Here is a 21,021-nt window from a genome sequence, read left to right as displayed (position 1 = left end):
CTGCCTCAGCCTCCCGAGTAGCTGGGATTACAGGTGCCTGCCACCACGCCTGGCTAATTGTTTTGTATTTTTAGTAGAAGCGGGTTTTCACCGTGTTGGTCAGGCTGGCCTCAGGTGATCCACTCACCTTGGCCTCCCAAACTGCTGGGATTACAGGCGTGAGCCACCGCACCCAGCCAAAAATGGTCTATTTTTTTAAGCCAGTAATTTTAACTTTCAATTAACCCAATTGGGAATTGTATCCACAGCAATCTGAATAAGTCAAATTTTACTTGTGAAATCTCCCTACCAGACAAATGACAAAAAGGTTTTGTGAAATGGGTTTCAGCAATTTTAAGTCTGAAAGTCTATTTGTTAAACAAAGGAAAACAACCACTGCCTTCAGTAAATCTGCAGCTCAAAGTATTATAAGTTTTATAATCAAACTTCTATTTGGAAATTCACACACACACACACACACACACCCCAAAATGATGACATCATAGTTCTCAATTAAATATTGTACCTCATTATAAATAACATTTACTCATTCCAAATATTTCATTATTGATTTATAGTTAGTTCTTTTTTCATGCCATAGCTACCACATACTCACCTTAAATTTGTAATGAGGTTTCTCATTCCATAGACATTTGTCTGCCTCTTGTACTTGGAGACACAGGTTCATGTTGTCAACAGTTGGGTATTGAATCTCAAAAAACATTAAGCTTGGGATTAAAAGTAGGGCAGGGAAAGCTGTCAGTAAAACATGCTAACCTAATATATCTGATGAGGACAAGGTCTAGTTCATACTCAGAACTGCAAGGATGCTGTGAAGTACAATGATTTGATACTTGTGATATCATTTTGTTGTAACATTAAAGCCAAGAGTCTTCTCCACCCAAGGGCAATGCCAGTTTCCCAGAAGGCTCATTTCTCAGAGCCAAAGCTCCAAAGATACCAGTGCACCCATGCTGATAACTTAGTCTCATGTTATTTCTCAATTTTATGCTTAATTTGCTCCTTTTGGTTTTATGTATTTTGACACAGCCAAGTGTATGTGGGGATTTCCCCATAGTCCTTTAAATGCTATAAAACTTTAATATAGGGAGATAAAAACCATAATAAGCCATGCCTCCAAGCCCTCACATTTAGTTCTTTGAGTTTGACAATAACCAGTTTTAGATATTTGGAAATTTGGATTTCTACATACTTGCACTGCTTTAAACGCTCTTGTGCCTTTCCTAATCCTCCTCTCCCACCCAAATGAAAATTGTATTCTACTCTTAACCTGGACGTGCAACTTCCATTGACTGCACAAAATGGTATCTTTACAATTCTTAAATTATCATCATAATGGCCTACATCATGCATGAGCCAATGCAATTTAATATGGTTCAGAATAAAGCCAAGATGGATGCCCAATTCCCAATTTTAGGCATGCAACCCTGGAATGTCTTTTGGAAAAAATGAAATAATGCTCTTGGTAGGCTGTTGGGTTCGTCTGTTTTCAGCATAATTGCCATCTCTCAGTTTCCTAATACCCTTAAAACCTCTGAGAGTCTTTAATGTACAAAGTTCAACAGAAACACCTTCAAAACAGATTAGTTCTAATTAGGTTTAATATTGGTTTGCTACTTTATTGAATAAACTACATTTGCTTAAAAAAAAAAAAAGGAAATTCACTTAACTGCATGTCAGTCACCCAAGTTTTAAGTGTACAAATGAAATGGAAAACATTTATTACACAAATTTAATTACAATTCTAAGAAATAAACATGCAAATTAGATAGAGTTCAATTTGCAGATGCTAATCCTCATCCTTGATCTTGTTCCTTCCTCCCTTGATTTTCAGTCTGTGCGTCTTCTTGATTCCTAGGGTGCCAGGCAGCCAGAGGTTTGGTTTTTCACAGTCGGAGGATCACTGTTTTAAAGAAGTGTTATATTTAGCACATCTGGCATAGTGGCAGTAAACAAACATTATAGTCTTTGTAACACTTTTGTGCAGGTGCCTTCTCCCGATTTTATTAGGTCTATGCCTTCCAAGCCTCTGCCTTCATTACACCTAAAATGACCCATCTCGGCAATGGAGGGGTCCCTAGACAGAAGTTATGAATTAATGTTTTTAAAAAATAAACTCTGATTGAGGCCACTATAGGAGAAAATTACTATTTGCAAAAATTCTGATTCCAAGGCTTAAATTGCATTCTCTTCAGCAAGGACAGTCTCTTGTATTACTTTTTATTTCCTGGAGGTTTTCCCTGGAGGCTCCCCACCCAGAAAGAGTTGCCAATTCAAGTTGCAGCAGGACCAAGGTTGCTTTTTTTTTTTTTATATATATATACGTACGCAGCTCAGGAGGGAAACGGGTGGGGGCGGGCAGCGAGGGAGAATAACTGTTTGGTCCTGCAAAGACATCTGTTTCTCATCTCCGTTTGCTGTGGCAAAGAAGAAAGTCTTTTGCAAACGGTGGGAAAGGCACAGATTTTTTTTTTAATCACACGCACACACAACAACAACAAAACTAAAGCAAATTTTAAAAGACAAGACATCTCGGAAGGTTGCAGTGTGAATACATTATTCGGCTGGAGCCGAGCCCCCAGGGCTAGGGCGGGAGCCGGAGAGCGCGTGGGGTCTGGGCTGCGGGCTGGAGCTGGGCCCGCGTGTCCCCGGGCACCGGGAAGGGAGGGGAGGAGAAGGAGGAGGGAGGGCGGGAAGGAGGGAAGGAGGCAGGGGGCGGGCTGGGGTGGGGGTGCGGGAAAGGCGCCCCGTGTGCAGCCTGAGGAGCGGCGGCGGCGGCGGGAGCAGAGGGAGGGAGGGAGAGCGGGCGCGCTTGTCATGTTCCCTCTCTCACCCTGGGGGCATCCTGCAGAACCTCTCCTCGGAAATCCGCGGGGAAATGGCAAACAGGATTGACGGGTTTCACACGCTGCTCGCTAGACAGAGCCGCTCATTACCATAACCGTCTGCAGCGACGGCGGCGCAGCGCCCGAGTCGCGGCGGCGGGACCTGCCGGGACCCTCGCCCGCCGCGCACCCGCAGTCACCGCCGAGCGGGCCGCCGGGCCGGGACCCGTGAGTGTGCACCGGCGGCCGGGCTGGCGTCGAGCCCAGAGCGGACCAGCAGCGGCTCAAGCGCTGCGGCCGCTGCCTCCCCGCTGACCCCGCGGTAAGAGCAGGGCTGGGCGCGGGCCGCCGGGGCGGGAGAGGGCCGGGCCGGGTGGAGGGGGAGGGCCGGGCCGGGTGGAAGGCGAGGGCCCGCCGGGGCTCCTGCCCGCTCAGACGGGCACCCAGGCGGCCTCCCGCGCGCCCTCTTGGCACCAGGGCTGCGCCGAGGTCACCGAGTGGACTCTCAGCGGCCGGAGCGGGGTCGGGGCGGCGTGGGGGCCAAGGCACAGCTGGGCGCGGAGGCGGCGCGGGCTTTTCCCTGGGCTAGCGTGCGCTGCGGCGCCTTCACCAGGGCGGGAACCGCAGCCTCCTCTAGGGCTGCTTGGGCTGCCACCCGCGCGCACCGAGACAACTCCAGGGGCGGGTGGGGTCAGAAGCTCTGGTGAGACCTCAGGGTCCTCGGTGGTCGCTTAATCCCTCATCCTAGGGGATGGGGGTCAGTAGGAGGGGTTCCCCAGGTCCCGATGCCGCGGCGCTTGGCAGGTGGGGAGAGAGGGATTGTGGATGTCAGGAGCGCGCGTTTGCAAGAAAAAGGAATTGATGCAGTAGCTGACACCTTCTGTCCCCCGCCACCTCCGCCCCCGCACCCTCCTCCCAGGCAGCAGAGCCGCGCTGCGGGCGGCGGCGGCTCCTCTGTCCTCAGCTCACCTCCCCGGCGGGCTGAGGCTGCTGCCCGCCTGGTCCACGCCTCCGCCTCTCTCTTCCCTTCCTCCCCTCCAGCCTCTTCGGCCCTAGCAACTTTCCGAGTGCCCAGCTGCGGTCGCAGAAGCAAGGAAGAGGCGTCCTCGCCGCCAGGTCCCATGGGCGCAGGGCGCTCCCGCGGCCGGGGGCTTCCAGCGGGTTTGGCCATCAAGGGAGGGAGGGAGGGAGGTCCGGGCCGGCATCTGCTGCGGGCTGGAGCGCGGGGGCCCAGGCCAGCCCCGCCAGAGCCCTGCCAGCCGCCGTGAGTCATTTCCTTGGAATCCTACCTTTGGTGTTTATTTCCCTTAGAAGGAAACTTGGTTGAAAAAAAAAAAAGGATAAGACATAAAGAATAATAATAGCTCTCATTCTTCAGAAGAGGCACACGGCTCCGGCACCGTAGAAAGACAACTTGCCTTTGTTCCCGGACACTTGGGGTGTTGTTTACTTTCTCCTGCGGCCAGCGGCCGACTGGGCGCTGCTGGCTACCCCGGGAGGGGCTGAGGGCTGCGGCACCGACACCCCGGGGGTGTGTCTGTGCGGGAGCCAGAATGTGGTTGGTGGCTGCCGCCCGCCTTCAAGAGGTCTGCCCTCCAAACCTCGGAACCCCCCCGCCCCCGCCCGCCGCCAACACACACACACACCTTGGGCACCGGGGCTTGGACATCGGAGCACCCCTTCGTGCTATTTAGGCCCACCCAGCACCTGCAGCCCCAATCACAGGACCCAGCTTCAAGCTCTTGACCTCGTGAGGCTGCAGCTGAGAAGGGTACTTTCCAGGGCAGACAGGTGTACTGCAGGGACCGGCAGAAAAGCGACATCTGTCTGTTAGAAGGGTTGAAGGATTTTGTTCCGCCCATCCAGTCCCTTCCACTGCCACCACCAGGAGCCGGACAAGCTATTGAGATCATTTTAGGACAACGTGGAGGTCAGGGGCTTGATGCCATTTAAGACTGGCAGCATCCATCGGGGGTGGAAATAGCCCTTTACTTCCCTGCTTTCCAGTGCTGGAATCAGACTGCTAACTGCTATAATGATCTTAATCAAATGCTCTCCAGTTTTCAATGACAGATGGAAGAAGAGGTGAGCAAGGAATGACCTGGCGCCCCTTGTTAGATTCAAGGTGCCGCTGAATTCATAGCTATCCTGTTTTGTGTGCCAGCCCCTCCTATTAGCATCATAATTGCTTCGAGGAAAGAACAAGCACAACTCATCTGGAAAAAAACAAATTGTGTAGAAATGTCTGGTAACTTTACTATGAGCATTTGCTGGAAAAGCTTAGCATTCTAGCCCTCAGCCTTCTGGGGATGCTGGACATGTCATTCCACTACAGCCACCTGGGTGTCAAAACAGACATTCAGGAGCCTGAGGATGAAGGGTTAGGGGTGTTTTTTTTTTTTTTTTTAATCTTTTAAACCCATGCATAGGCAAAACACACTCTAACACCCTCCTGTTGAATCCACCACCTCAGATGTTAGAAAATAAATTTTGTCATAATGTATATCCTTTTATTTGTTTAATATTAATAGAACATGAATTTGTGGACTTGAACTGCTGACATCAGTAGCAGAATTATAATATAAATCTCATCAGACTGGGAATTATGACAGTTTAGATCTCTACATATAATATGAAGACAGATTCATGTTAAGCATTTGTGCTTAATGCTGCAGTGTCCAATTTTTCAGGAACATTCAACTTGCCTTCTTAATTTGTTAACATCCAGTGTAAGTTTTAAATAGACTAGGAAGACTCAATTGCAAAATCTCCTCCCTGCTCCCAAATAATCCCAATTCATTCATGTTTTATTCAGATTTACATAAATCACTTGCAGAACTCAGCCTCTCTAGTTTAGGGTTTTGTGTGTAACAGTTCTCAATTTACAGAAGAAAAACTTACTAAAATTAGATATTGTGAACAAAAAAATAGCCAAGATAAATACTGTTATGCCATGTTTCCAGTTCACATGCATAATAGCATCTCATATGCTGGAAATAATGCTAACACATAGAAACACTGAAATCCCTAACAACCAAAAAGCTCCTACCAAAAAGTTATTAAAATATAAACAAACTCTGGCAAACATAAAACAGCACAGGGCCCATTTAATGTCCTATTAAACAAAAGTAATTTGCTGCCAGGGGCCTGCAAATGTTTTTCTTTCTTAAGGGGCATGAGTTTGTCAACTTGCTTTTGTTTACATGAAATAAAATTCTGCATAGGCAAAAGCCTTGGATCTTATTCCCATGATCTAACACAAAAGTGAGTGTAAACTTCAAACTAGAAAATGTTGATTCTTTCAATAAGAAAGGGCTGCTGACTGTTGAAAAGTGTAATTCATGTGCTCTTGGCAATAGTATTTCCTGATTTGATTGTCTCTTAGAATAGTTTAAGAGACTGGACCATTTCATGAGAGTCTTCCAGGGAATAAATCATCATGAAGTTTGATACCCTACTTGGATGCGGAGTTTGAGAAGTGATGGAGAGAAGGGCTTAATTTGTTAAATCAGTGTAGGCTAAATTTCTTTGTTGATGACTCAAAGATAACAGTAAATGACATGTCCCATCGTTTCTTTATAAAGATTTAATCAAACCTTTCTTTTGCCCACTTGTCTTAAGGTTTACTAATAAGTCCTTACTGATGTCTCTTTGGCGGGCGTCTTAAAAGAGAAAGGGGAAGTGTTTTAGCAGCCCAAACCAGCTGAGTCCTAATTCTCTCCACTGACCTGTACACCTTCCCTGTCTGTCAAAAGGTCTTGCTTCATTATTCTGTGTGGTTGGGACAGAATTTGAGACCTCAGAGAGAAGACTGGGTGAAAGGTAGAGTCATTGCTGCCAAGAACTGCTCTTTTAGCCAGAAGGACATTGTCACTTTAATGATGCTGTTTTGCCTTACCCTGGTGGTGTTCCTCCTTTTCTTGGAAGTGGACCCCTGTTATAGCATGTAGGTAATAGTCTCCCATGAGACAATGATAGATTCCCAGTCTTTCCCAAAAACATTACAAGCTGTATAATTTGGAAAAGAAAGCAAGAACTGGGTCCTTAGTTTATATTTGAAAAACAATCAATCTTCAGAAAGCAAGCCTGACATCACTTGTGTGACAGTTCTTGAAACCACAAAACGAGATAGTGGGGGCTTGGGTCTCGTAAAGGGATTGGCAGTTAAGGAGGCACTGAGGCTGTGCTACTGTTACCACTGGTCTATGGCTGCTAGGTCTTTTTACCTTCATATCAGACTCTCCTCTCCCTTGAACTTACTCTTGACCCTACCTTGAGAGCTGCAAAGGGCCAAGTGAAGACACAGAGCCCCCATGAAAGCAGCCCCACTGCTTATGCTATAGAGGGGCCCAGGAAGCCTCACAGAGCAGAGGCTCCCATCTCCCTGCAGGCCCAAGGGAGAAGGGCGTGAACTGGAGAGAAGGGCAGTGATGTGTTGCCTCTTGGAAAGTTCCTGCTCTGTGTCTGGGCTTTGCAGTGTAAAGAGTTGTTGGCTGCCTCTGGCCCCAGAGCCTGGCTCCTGTTTAATATTCTGCCTGCTCCGTTGATGTTGTGCTTGGCTCCTGTGGGACTGCAACTCACGGCTTGAAACTGGAGCCAATTTTCTGTCTTCATCTCGCAGTGTTTTGACTGGAGGCAGATCCAGTTCAGGCCGATCAGGGCTGGTGGAAACAACTACCAAGTGTCTCTCTGTCTGCTTTGCTTTGGGAGAAGAAAGTGGAGGGAGCCCCAGCATGTTGTAGAGGAACTGGCCTGCGGAAACAAGAGGAGGAGGGTGCAGGGGGCAGCGGAACAGACCGAACCTCAGAACATCAGTTGGAATTACGGTGGATATTTCTGCTTCCCCTGCCCTTTTCTTTTGATTGATTAGTGGATTTCATCAAAGGAGACTCCCGGGGAATTGACTGGAAAATTGATTTTGCCTTATTAATAGAAAGGAAGAGCAAGGGTTTTGGCTTCTTAGCGGTACATTTTCTTTGGAAGGTCAGAAGGAAAATGTGTTTAGGAGGCAAAGCAGCTGTCTAGAAGAAGGCTGAGGGGAATCTGAGAACAATAAGAAATGGGGTTTTAAAGATCCGCCCATGAAATGCAGATTGCTGAACACAGAGGCTGAGCTAATAGCAGCTAGAGAGTTTGCTGAGGTTTTCTTTGAAAAAATAATAAAATGTTTCAGGGTGAAGGGGAGGGCCGAGAAGTAAAAGTTTCCCAAAGCAAAGAAATGAAGATGCCAAGGCCGTCCCTTGGCTTGCTCTTGATTAGGGCTGTTTTCTTCATTCTTGTTTTTTTTTTTTTTTCTTTTCAGATCTGAGACTGTTAGAGATGACTCTGGTTCTGTCCATGAATAGATTCTGCGAGCCCATTGTCTCGGAAGGAGCTGCTGAAATTGCTGGGTACCAAACACTATGGGAGGCTGACAGCTACGGAGGCCCAAGCCCCCCAGGGCCAGCACAGGCTCCTTTGCAGGGAGACCGGGGAGCTGGTCCCCCACTGGCAGGTATTTCCTTTGACCCCACCCCCCACCCCCACCACCCGCTCCTTGCTGCCCTTTGCAGTCAGCCTGGTGGGCAGGAGGTGGTGTCTGGAGTGCCCCTCTGAGCCAGGAAAGCTAAAGCTCCCAGGACTTCCCGGGCTGCTGTGCACCTCTCATAAGTGAGTCCAGAGCTCCAGAGAGAGGACCAAAGGTGATATTTAAATTGCATTCAAACCTGTGTCTACCCATGCTGCTGCTTGAATTATATTCTGTATTTTTAAGAGGGCCAAACCAGATATTGAAACTCTGAGTTTGGGTTTTGGTTTTCTACCCTGTGGAACTATATGGTTCTCTCACAACTATGAAAGCTCTGGTGGGCTCAACAATGACACCTTTATCCCATGAGATACAAAGGAATCTGTACTTTGGGCCAGCAGCTATGTGTCTCTTTTCTTTATTAACCCATTTATGCTCAGTGTTCCATTATTGGAACGCTAAGCTTGTGGAAGTTATTTCTATCCTACTGTTCAAGGTCATCACCAAGGTTGGACTTCACACACAAAAAATTTGCAACCTCTGGCATAAATGGGTTAAGCACACAACTGGCTTTGGGATTGTAGGAAAAAATTTAAAGCCAAGAAAATAAAAGTATGTTCTTCCTGATTCTTGCTTCTTATGGTTTAAGTTCCTTTGGATTTTTGTGCAGTATTAGCTATTTTTTAAAATAAACTAAAATATAAAACAAGTACTCGGCCGGGCGCGGTGGCTCAAGCCTGTAATCCCAGCACTTTGGGAGGCCGAGACGGGTGGATCACGAGGTCAGGAGATCGAGACCATCCTGGCTAACATGGTGAAACCCCGTCTCTACTAAAAATACAAAAAAAAACTAGCCGGGTGACGTGGCGGGCGCCTGTAGTCCCAGCTACTCGGGAGGCTGAGGCAAGAGAATGGCGTGAACCCGGGAGGCGGAGCTTGCAGTGAGCTGAGATCCGGCCACTGCACTCCAGCCTGGGCGGCAGAGCGAGACTCCGTCTCAAAAAACAAAAACAAAAACAAGAAAAACAAGTACTCAATGAAGTCTGTTTTGCTAAAAAAGATTAAAAACTGTGGTGTTCATGGTTGGCATACTACATTTTGAAGAGTGAAAAGGACATTAGTTACCCACTATTTTAATTCAAATTTTAAAAATTTGAATTTTGCATTTTGAAAAAAAGGAATGTTATAATTCCAATATGCAGATAACCATTTGTTCACTAACCTAAAGCCAATAATATTTTAAAGTTGTTTGGTTATCAGCGGTTACAGTTAAAGATGTATGCATTTGAACAGTGGTGCTCTGTTGTCATGGGTTTAATTAAACAATTTAAATAAATACTAATATATTTTAGAGAAATTACACTCCTCCCCTTTATGAATATTGCAGTTTCCTTTTGCATAGATTTAAGATTCTGCATATTTATTAAATGCTAAAGTATGTGATTTTCCTCTATAATTGCCTAGAAATCTTTTCCTAGCCTGGGTCACAGGACTCCATATGATAGCAACTATTAAGACAAATGTTTATTTTTAATCACCACATGTTCAGACAAATATGCAGCCAAGTTATCATCTAGAAGGAAAGGAAACGAAAGTATTTTGTTTGGAGAACCTCTGGCAAACCGCATGTCATTTGTCATATCTGATTTATTACCACAGGATCACATTACAGGGGAACTTCAAATCCTCTAACAACATCCAAGATCGCATACTTTAAGAGGAAGTATGTGGAAGAAGAGGATTTTCACCCACCACTCAGCAGCTGTAGCCATAAAGTATGTTTTTTTTTAATAGTCATTATTTTTATTAAGAGTTTAAGATACTTAGTAACAGTTGCTTGATCCACTTCCAGGAATTAAATTGTTTCACCCAAGCAATGAAAATGAGCCACTTCTCAGTGGAGCCTCATTAATCGTTGTCACTTTTTTGGGTCCTGTGTTATTTTTCACAAGTACTTGAAGAAAAAGCTGGCAAGAGCTGTTCTACCCAGAAATGTCAAAATTATGTAATCCAAGGAATTTTTTTTAACATATGATTTAATATTTCTCAGACTGCGTTTCGGGTTATGGTTCTTCCGCACTTTTGTGTGTGGGGAAATGCTTGTTCTTTCCTGTGGTGTTCTCCCCAGTCGAAGTTCTGGCTCCTGCAGCCAATGTTACTTCTGTGTGTGTCCACATGGGGGTGGTTACGCAGAGCTTTTCCTGACCTTTTATGGGTAGACTCACCATCCTTGAATGTGTGTATGCAAGTAGAAATATGCACTTCCCTGGACATTGGTTACATATAAGTTTGTTGAAAAATAGACTTCATTTCCAAGAAAAGACCAAAGCTAACTTTTTTGTAGGTATAGTTAAAAAAAAAAAAAAATAACAAGATGGAGAAATTGCATAGAATTATGAAACTGGGCACCTAAACTTTTGAAATACCAGTTCGTTTTTCTTTAGAGTTACCTTCCTTCAATAACTATCTGCTGATTTCATTGAGGCAGGTATAACTGCAGACCATAGTTGTCTGAAATGCAGAGAGGATTTTCAATTCATCTTCCTCTCTGTCTTCTCTTGTCTTTCCCCTCTGCCACCTCATCCTTTAGATGTTGCTTTTACCTTGCTCATGAAAAGACAGCAGAATGCATTGGTAGGTACTGGGCTTTTCCCTGCATGTGTAGTCCCTGCGTTTGGTCAGTATGGGCTGGTTTAGTTCACAGCTCCTCAGGTTATGCTGCCAGTGTGCTTTTTTGATGACCTGGAATAGCTGGTCCCCCGGACACAAGCAGTTTATTTCCTTTTTAGTTTCTGTGTTGTGGTTGTAGCAGTTTCCCAGTTGCTACTGGATTTGCACCAACCATCACATAGTGATAGTATCACACAGCTAAGGAGTGAGCCCTCTCATTTCCTCTTGGCATCTCATCTCCCACTCAGCTCCACAAGGAAGCCTACTTTGGTCCTTCAACTGACAGATTCTGTCAGGGCCTGAGCCTCATTCATTATTGTATCCTCTTATCAAGCAAGGATAATTGCAAGTATGAAACCCAAAGGATTAAAAGAGGGACAGTATTAAAAGCCAAATCTCATGCTCCTTGATGGCTAGACCAGGGTTTGGAGTATATTCATTATGACTTGCATTTTGACATCATTTTAAAAACACGTATTGATGTACAATATATGAGGTATGTGTCTGTGTGTGTGTGTATTTGTATAGACACACATAAAAAAGTACAAGTATCACAGTACAGCTTGATGAATTTCATGAGGTGAACATACCCATGTAACTAACATCCAGGTCAAGAACCAAAACATAACCAGCAACCAGAATCCTCCTTGTGCCTGCTTTTAACATTACCCTTTGCCCCACTCACCTCAACTCTGAAAGTACCTCCTCTCCTGACTTCTAATAGCTTAGATTAGTTTTGTGTTTCAGCATCTTCCTTACTGGGCCATAATAGATCAAACCACCTGAACTGTCCCTCCTGAGGTCTGCACTGTGGCTTGATTCCCTAGTGCTTGACCACACCAGTGAGTCAGGAAGTGGGTGGGCACTCCAGCCAAGTGACAAAAGGGAACATCGACAGAATGGGGGACAGCCTCTCTAAATGAACCTTGGGGAACAAGACCACAACATGCCCAGAAAGAAGTATGCTATGATGCCGTTTTCTTATAGTCCATTTTCTAAGCTTTCTCTCTTCCTTTTTTCGTTTTTTTGTTTTGTTTTGTTTTGGTTTTGGTTTTGGTTTGTAGACCATCTCAGTTTTTGAGGAACGAGCCCACATCCTTTATATGTCCTTAGAAAAGCTAAAGTTTATCGATGATCCTGAAGTATACCTCCGAAGATCTGTCCTTATAAACAATTTGATGAAAAGGATCCATGGAGAAATTATCATGCAGAATAACTGGTGCTTCCCTGCCTGCTCTTTCAATGGCACCTCTGCCCAAGAGTGGTTTATGGCTCAAGACTGCCCTTACCGAAAACGACCACGGATGGCTAAAGAGGAATGTGAAAAGTTTCATGCCTGCTGCTTTTACCAAGAATGTGGTGGCCACTACCTAAATGTACCCCTTTCTGTCAATGCTAATGTTGGAAGTGCCTCCACTGCTGCCTCCTCTCCCTCCGTCTCTTCTTCCTCCTCATCCTCCTCTTCCTCTCCCCCTTTGTCTTTACCGAGTTGTTCCCACCAGGTGGATTTCGATGTAGGCAGTGCACCTGTTTACAAGAGTGATGGCCAGATACCTGCCAACGAAATCTTTGTCACTAATGTCAGATCACTTGGTGTTCAGGAAAAGGCCAAATTAAATGAGGAGAAAGCAAATAATGACACCAACAGAGATGGTGGCCCCCTCAGCCATGAACCTGTGGGAAATGACCTTGCTTTTGAGTGCAAAGGCCAATTTTATGATTATTTTGAGACTGGATATAATGAAAGAAACAATGTAAATGAATCTTGGAAAAAGTCCTTACGGAAAAAGGAGGCTTCACCACCAAGTAACAAACTGTGCTGCAGCAAAGGAAGTAAAATATGAGCCATCTTCTCACCGAACTTTGAAGCATGCACAGCATGAACAGTTAGCTCTCATAAATTTTATTTTGAATGGATTTTGATCAACTGATAAAATTATGCCATGAACATGCCGTGTCATTTTAATGCCTGGAGAGCAGATTGCATAAAACATCTGTATAGTAGACATCAGCGAGCTTCTTATAAATGTGGTGATTTTTACCAAGGAAACGATTGACTTAATGCTTAAAAGTGTATCATAGTTTTCTGACAGAAAAGACCAGTAGATTAGATTGGGGGGCAGTGTGCCCTTGCAATATTTCCATTGCCCCCCAAGGAGCCTGTCACTAGCTAAGAAATTTCTACATGTTTGCCATTTAATTAGGGAGTTATTTGGTAAGCAAATCAATATAACCAGCAAAGATACCTGCTTCTTCTATATGATATAATTTTTTTTTTTAAATAAAAGACTGAAGACAGGGAGCTAGATGAAATGACTTAATGGTGCTGTTAAGTATTTGTACCTAACAGTCTTGTGTGACAGATGAAAATAGGATGTAACATAATGAAACACACCTGTCTAGGGGCAGGCAATCAACAGTCTTACACAGAGAGGGTATTCCCTGCAAGTTTCTGGCTTGCCTGTGATGGGTGATGAGGCTTTTAGAGAGGTGTTATACAGGGCGATTTTTGGTGCCTTACTTTATCTTAATTTTTGCCAATGTGAAAATTAAGGATAAATCAGAGTTACAGCAGGGATTTAACAAACAGGAAAAAAAAAAAACACACACACACACAGGGTGGATCAATATGGTTTGGAAACTGTTAACTTTGAACTACTGTGTTCAACTTTTGATTCGACATCTCTATTCTTCCTTTATTTTTGATGCCCAATTGCTTTTGGATTTGGCATTTTTTCAATAGGGATGGAGGAAATGAGAGAGAGAGCTGTTAGAAAGCAGCACGGGCTGCTCGAGCTTTTCTATGGCAACTGTCTGTTGCTGGGGTTTGAGTTTTCTGGGTTTTGGGTTGTTTTGTTTTGTTTTCTTGTCCAATGAAGTTCACGAACCAGTGGCATGCATTATACTTTTCTCTGTTTTGCATCATTTCACTTGTTTAGATTATAAAAGCATGTGGGTTTTTATATATGAACTTTGCTGTTGATTAAGAAGCACAATGTTATAAATGATGTGGTGATCATTAAGGTTTATCTTAAAGAATGTAAAGACTTTAGTTTTTTGAAAGTTATTTTGGAGAAATGGGACTTAATTTATAATAGTTACTATGTATTTGGTCTACATTTTCCAAATAATATCTTTAATTTGTACATTTGAAAAGTGTTCAGAGTGGCCCTCCTACCATCCTTCCTTCCACTCCAGCCAAATCTTCCTGCTATTACAGTTTCCAAGTTTACTAATTGACTTGGACCTGTTTAAACAATACTTCACAGAAACCAAATGCCAAACGGAGGAAATAAGTAAACCCTCCCAGTTTCTCCAAGATAAAGCTTTTTTATTATTGCTATTAATATTAAATATAGGTCTCATTCATACAGTGTATGAGTAGGATCATTTGGACAATTGTCCACAAGGACCAATTTCTAAAACGTTTTATTGTGTTATAGCTAAATAGTCTAGTAATGTTTTGTCCTTTATTTTCAATATTTGATAAACATTTGATGTTCAAAACTTAGTGAATAGATGCTTGTATATGAATGTGTTGTAATAAAGTGAGGTTTTCTTGATATATATTTATTAAAATGATAAAAATTCGTTAAGATTTTTTAAAGTTTTAATGGCTATTGGCTATGTTTCTCTTTTCCATTATTCTCTCTCCTTTAAAAAACTCAAAACATCTAGAAACTGTAATGGATAGTGGCCACACAGGAGTTTTCTAAATTAAAGAGTATTTGAAAATGCCAATCTGACAGGTGTTTTAGAATGATCCTAGTTTGTAAGTTTAAGTTTCTGTTGATTAAGAAGCACAATGTTAATAGATGATGTGGTGATCAATAAGGTTATGTCTGAAAGAATGTAAAGATTTTCCTTTTTGGAGTGTGTCTGAAAAAAATTGTATAGCATGAAGCCGTAAATACTGAATCTTAGCTGATTGCATTATGAAATGTCGAACTGTGAAGATGACCCATATGTAAACAGTTATAACAACTACAGATTATTGCTAGTAGCATTCCATACAATTGTGTATTAATGTTCTTAGGAGCTAATATTTGATAAAGGGGGAAAGCTAGTTAAAAACTAATTTGTCAACTGTAGCATTCTTATTACGAGTGTAATATCTCGTGGAGATTTAAATATGAACGAAAGGACTTATCCTTCTGCTTTTTAAAGGCCCCAGCATTACTAGATAGTGTTCTTCTTGATGGCCAAAGCTGTAAAATGACAAAGTTGGTGATTTTCAGCAGCACTCACCTGAGCTGTGTGCGCCTGCGCCTGTTCGGTAGAACCCACTAGAATCACTTCTCTGCAGGATAAGTGATGCCTTTGAATCCAGCAGAATAAAAATCTGTTCTTTGTAGTCATCATCAAGTTTTTGTTTCCAGGATATTTCTAGCATCACAAAAAAATTTTCTTCACCAAAAACTGATTCCTAAACACCCATCCAAACTACAAAAATTCTCTTGTTAGTAGGTGAGAGTGGTAGGACTTCCTGTGTTCACCTCCCACGCACCCAGCATTGTCTTTTATGCATGAGATATTCCATTAGATTTTCCTAGAATGGCCAGGACACCCTTCATAGTAAGTTAAATCTCTTAGCTGGATTCTATAGTTTTATCCTGAGCAACTTGGAAAAGCTAAGACATCCTCCACCCACACTGCTGTCTACCCGCCTGGAAGCAGCACCTTCTCTCATTGCTGTGCTGTGCTTTAAGGAAAACCTGATATGACAGAATCAAGACTATTAAAAGATAAATGAAGGGAAACCTTCATTTAAGAAAGTGGCCTTGCTCCCCAAGAGTGCCTTTAATTGCTATTCCCCTAGGCATCTGGGTGCATATCATTAATGAAATCATTAACCTTTGTCTCTGGTCCTTCCTTTCTAAAAATGGCAGATTATAGAAGGTGGTCTGGCAAAGGGATTTTCAAAGGACAAAATCTCATCATCATCTTTCCACTCAAAATCCTATTATTCTATACTTCACTTTGCAGGGGTCCTAGGGATAGGATTGCAGGGACAGGGGACATGGGAGGAAGAGAGAAAAATTCAAAACCAGCAGATGCCACTATCTGGCAATGAATTGAGAATTAGGGTAAAGCATCTTTGGCATGATCTTTTATTAAGACAACAAAAACGTAGAACATTTTACATGCTACTTTGTTAAATGGTGAAGCAAGTGAATGAAAGTATTTATTTTTAGAGCTCACAGTTAACTCCATCAAGACATGGCTATCCACCCCTCCAGTTATGAACTTGTATTACAGCTCCACTTGGTGACTTCCTTTCTGTGTATCAGGAGCAGAGCAGAGCACAACTTGTAGAAGACATGACCATTAAGGGACATCAACTTCACAACAAATATAAGACAAGGATACAAGGATTCCTATGTGATGCAGCTAGGTTTTTATATCCTTCTAACAAATGGTGAGCAGGAGACTTTTTTTTTGGAAATAATTAGTTGTGAAATTCCATTTTTCTGACAGCCCCTTAAATTTGAAGTTATTTGATTTGTAGTTAAGGTTATCACATCCCTGCCAATTTTGCTAGATCTTTTCAGAGACAAGCATTCAGCATGGCATTAGTAATGGTGGTTTAAACTAGATGCAGAACTGTCCCATGAAGAGAAGAATGATATCAGTATTTAAATAATAAAAGAAGAGACAATGTATGATTTGTAGTGATTCATTTTAAGATTGCTGTGTTTTGATTGCTGTGGTTTAAAATAAATTCATTAAGGATCTTTTAAGTTACTACAAGGTGCCTCTGTTGCTTTCTTAGCTATAGTGCCTAAGCAAGTGCCTAAGCAAGTATATTCTCTTGACATGGCTAAAACATCTCAATTTTATGTGATATAGCTACACGACCAGGGGTGAAAGAGTTACTAGTTTGGAGATTATTTCCCAGCCCTGGGTACCTGCCATATTTGAGCTGGGAGAACTCACTTAGGAAAAGCACTTGCAAAGATGTAAGTTATGAACACTTGAATCTCGCATCCTGCCATAAAGTGCATCAGCAAGTGAGCTTAATAAAACATGCTGTTTAAAATAGTCTGTAATTTCCTGTTTCTGCATTTCCCTTCAGTATCTGTGACAGGCTGAAGAACGATGACTAAACGAAGGGAATTTACACAAGCTAGTCTGGTGGTGTTTGCAAACCATCGCCATGAGCTTCATCTTCTTTGGTAAACAATCCGCTGGTGGGCTGTCTATGGTTGGTTTCTTTTCCTTGTTGTTGATCCAATTTGTTAATTTTGAAAATGCAAACTACTTATTCACAGCGTGGAAACACCTGCTTTTGACCACAATGAAACTGATAGAATGTATGGGGATGTATTAGTGGTTTCTCATGACATTTCTTGTATTTCTCAACCCCATTTTCATGACTCTTCTCTTGATTTAAAAATATAAAAATGTGATAAAATCTTGTTGGGAGGACCTACATATAAAAGAACTTGCAGAGTTGTAAGTTATGATCTTGCTTTCTGCCAAGATCTCTAAGACAATAGGCAAATATCAGAATTTTGGGAGAAAGGGATCTAACGTACCCTAGTCTTGCGCTGCACAGACCAGCCTGGCCTTCAGCAGGCATTACCTCTATCCAGATCTTTCAATGGAAGCAGCTGAGTCCAGGCATCAAGCATGTGATTCTCCACTGCCTCCTCTGGTCAGCACACACGTGCTTCAGATACCCTCTAAAGTGACTGCAATGAACTAAGCTCAGATGTGGTAAGACCCTGGTATCCTCTCAATCAAGAGATGAGTAGATCTCTCTGAAATATACTTGGCACAGCACTCAGATATCTATACCATCTTCAAAACTCACAACATCCCTGTGTGCACAATAAGGAAAAGATCAAGAATGACAGTCTATGCAAGGGATTTGGGCAAAAGGTTAGGGAGTTGATGTCTGGTCCAGTACGCTGAAGGAAGTCTGAAAAATACAGTGCTCTCCGTACACTGCGGAGTGAATACAACTCTCTTTAAGGAAAAGTCTAAAGACTGCAAGAGAAAGAAGACAGAATTTTTTTGTTTTCTCGTCAAACCTCTTTAGGAAAAGAGAAAAAAACATTTCAGGGACTAAAGGATTGTTTTAAATGTTTTTGCAGGAAGACAGAAATGGCTTGTCTGCCCTTTCTTGATCTGGGAGGGGCTCTCCTTGTTCTCCATGTCCTTAGATGCTGTGCTTTTCAATAAACCCACCAAACTGTATTTGTGAACAGGTATGGTCATTAGCCCAACGAATCTCTCTCCTGTTCAGTTTAGGCACAGAGGTTGTGGGTTTCTCACAAGACTGGAGTATGGCAGAGGGTTAAGAGTAGGGGGTTTGGAGTTAGACTGCCTGGATGAAAATCTCAGCTCTACCAGGGTAGCTGTGCAAGCTTGGCCTTGGCCAACAAGCCACTTTACCTCCTAGTGCCTCAGTTTACTCATCTGTAAAATGGAGCAGCACACATTATCCACCTCACAACATTGTCAGGATTAAAGGTTTTAATATTAGGGGAGTGACTCAACATTTCCTGGGTGTACATTATGGGTTTGCAATGAACACGCCTCCATGACTCCTCCATTACTGTCCTTGAATACCCTGCAGATGGAATCCAACTGTGCCAGATCCTCCTTTTGGTGGAAAGTATTCAGCCTCTTTGGTTCTGTACAGCAAGCTTGAAGTTAAACGGGGGGATGGTATGAAACCTGGGGTCCCAGGGCCCTTAGCTATGAAAATAGTCATGGTGTCCTTGAGATATGTTTAGTATTTAAAATACCTTATTGCAAATCATAAAATCTTCTGAAAGTGGTTGCACAGGCTAACCCCACATCAGATTTCCTTGCCTTTGGCTGGAATTAAATCAGCTCCAGGCTATCACAAACTGAGAAGAAACTCTGACTGGGAAAACGAAGGCATTATCCTTAATAAATGCAATTTGTTTGTCAGACAGAATCTTTCAGAACATTTGCTATGTGAGGGGAATAAGAGGTGTCCCTTACAAATGGAAAGATTAAAAACCACTAACCTCTGACTCATCTCCAGGATTTGCCAAAGTTCAAGTTTATTCAGTTGTTGTATCGAATAATTTTCTTAAACCTAGTTTTTACTCTGAAAAAGTACAGTATTAAGTTAGGGAAAAAAGGGGGTGGCAGGCACGGCAGCTCATGCCTGCCAGTAATCCCAGCACTTTGGGAGGCCAAGGCGGTTGGATCACTTGGGTTAAGAGTTCAAGACCGGCCTGGTCAACATGGTGAAACCCCGTGTCTACTAAAAATACAAAAGTTAGCCGGGTATGTGTGGTGGTGGTGGGGGGGGGGGGGTGCCTTTAATCCCAGCTATTCGGGAGGCCAAGGTAGGAGAATTACTTGAACCTGGGAGGCAGAGTTTGCAGTGAGCCTAGATTGATCCACTGTACTCCAACCTGGATGAGGAAGTAAGAGTCTGTCTCAAAAAAAAAAAAAAAAAGTTGGGGGGGTGGGCAGGGGAGGTAATTTAGACTAAATGCTATTCCTTGTGCTCCTGAACCTGATAATTTTGGAGGCCAAAGCAGAATTTCCTGGATAACCATAACCAAGGACACGGCCTATTATAAAATAACTGGGATACAGTTTCCACGTATAAGGTCAACTAGAGGTTGGTTATCCCTATTTCAAACTCTTATCCCTTCTGTTTTGCCATTAAACTCAGAAATCAACTGATAATTTCAAAATAGAATTCCATTTACAAAATTACATTCCATTTCTCTATTTTTGAAGAGTATGTATTTTTCCATAAGGTGAGGTCACTTGTAGTAGGCTTGCTGATGGGTAGGTCCTGAAATGAGAACAAAACTGAACCATATGGCTTGAGAATGAGAAATGGACAACACAGTATAATGAGAGCGAATGCAGTGTTGTATCATGGGGGTCCCAGGACTTCTCTGCAAGAGGCTCCCCTCCTATTTGACTGGACCAGGATCTCATGATTGGCAACATTAGTTGCCATTTGAGCCAGCTGAGAGAGGCAGTGGGAAGCCAGGACATCTCAGCCTGCCCAGGAAGGTCTAGGCTGACCATCTCTAAACCTCTGTCCTCTCAGAGTTGGGAAAACCAGCAGCTGGAGTAGATGTTTTTGTTTTCCAATCAGTAGGATTTTAACCAGTTAAGATGACCAATTAGAATTCTCAACCAGCCCAATCTTGACCTAGCTGGTTTTAGGCAAGATGACTTAATGCACAAGGGACATCTCTATCTAGAGATGGTATTTGTCCCTGCACAGAAAGAACTCTTAAAGAAATTCTGGGGCCATTTATCCATCTGGGTGTTTTAAGTGATGAATAAAGAAATACACACTAGGAAGAATCCTGGGATGGAATTTGTACGACTTAATTGATTTCTAACTCTTATTACAGATCCAACAAAGCTTAACTCAATCTTTTAAAAATGTCCTGTTAGGCCAGGCGCGATGGTGCACACCTTAATCCCAGCACTTTGGGAGGCCGAGGCAGGAGGATCACTTGAATCCATGAGGTGGAGGTTGCAGTGAGCCTGCAGTCCCAGCCGCTCTGGAGGCTGAGGCATGAGAATCGCTTGAACCCCAGAGGCAGAGGTTGCAGTGAGCTGAGATTGCGCCACTGCACTATAGCCTGGGTGACAGAGCAAAGAGCAAGAATCTGTCACAAAAGAAGAGAAGAATAAGAGAGAAGAATAAGAAGAAGAAAAGAGAAGAAGAAGAAGAAGAAGAAGAAGAAAAGAAGCAGAAGAAGAAAAGAAAGAGAAAGATAAACGACATAATCAGAATAACTCAAAGAACAAAAGAAGAAAGAATGACTCCTTACCTCTCCAACACTACTACCTCCCTCAACTCCTCCCTAAAAAGACCCTCAGCCCTGACCCAAGCCCAGCCCCCCAACTCACCTCCTCACACACGCCCGCCTACCAACCTCAAAGCCTCCCTTCAATACTCCAGAAGAAAGAAACAGAAATAGAAAAAAGAAAGAAAAAGAAAAGGACAAAAGAAAATCATAAGTCTCATTTATTTGCTTAGAGTCAATCTATTGT

The 21,021-nt window shown here is 43.1% G+C and overlaps 2 protein-coding genes across 5 annotated transcripts; one reads left to right on the top strand and one right to left on the bottom strand.

The window, feature by feature from the left end:
- Positions 1 to 1,583: 1,583 nt before the first annotated feature.
- On the bottom strand, positions 1,584 to 4,278 carry LOC104679500 (putative uncharacterized protein SERTAD4-AS1). Of its 3 annotated transcripts, XR_004059027.1 has the most exons (4): positions 3,795 to 4,207; positions 2,834 to 3,621; positions 2,329 to 2,417; positions 1,584 to 1,903 (listed from the first exon to the last, which is right to left on the bottom strand). XR_004059027.1 is itself a non-coding variant. In XM_030937214.1 (3 exons), the coding sequence occupies exons 1-3, from the start codon at positions 4,096 to 4,098 to the stop codon at positions 1,901 to 1,903; spliced, it is 396 nt and encodes a 131-aa protein (XP_030793074.1). In that variant the 5' UTR covers positions 4,099 to 4,207; the 3' UTR covers positions 1,584 to 1,900. The 3 variants fall into 3 exon arrangements, 2 of the variants coding, with proteins under 2 accessions (XP_030793074.1, XP_010383409.1); XM_030937214.1 differs by lacking the exon at positions 2,834 to 3,621; XM_010385107.2 differs by lacking the exons at positions 2,329 to 2,417; positions 2,834 to 3,621 and having other exon boundaries at positions 3,795 to 4,278.
- On the top strand, positions 2,932 to 16,746 carry SERTAD4 (SERTA domain containing 4). Of its 2 annotated transcripts, none has more exons than XM_030937212.1 (4): positions 2,932 to 3,147; positions 8,128 to 8,319; positions 9,991 to 10,106; positions 12,066 to 16,746. In XM_030937212.1, the coding sequence occupies exons 2-4, from the start codon at positions 8,145 to 8,147 to the stop codon at positions 12,843 to 12,845; spliced, it is 1,071 nt and encodes a 356-aa protein (XP_030793072.1). In that variant the 5' UTR covers positions 2,932 to 3,147; positions 8,128 to 8,144; the 3' UTR covers positions 12,846 to 16,746. The 2 variants fall into 2 exon arrangements, with proteins under 2 accessions (XP_030793072.1, XP_030793073.1); XM_030937213.1 differs by lacking the exon at positions 2,932 to 3,147 and adding an exon at positions 7,471 to 7,651 and having other exon boundaries at positions 12,066 to 14,604.
- Positions 16,747 to 21,021: the final 4,275 nt, after the last annotated feature.

Source organism: Rhinopithecus roxellana, chromosome 8 (genome assembly GCF_007565055.1).
Source record: "Rhinopithecus roxellana isolate Shanxi Qingling chromosome 8, ASM756505v1, whole genome shotgun sequence".
Taxonomy (NCBI): domain Eukaryota; kingdom Metazoa; phylum Chordata; class Mammalia; order Primates; family Cercopithecidae; genus Rhinopithecus; species Rhinopithecus roxellana.
Note: the sequence above shows the minus strand (reverse complement) of the source record. Positions and strands in the feature narration are given on the sequence as shown.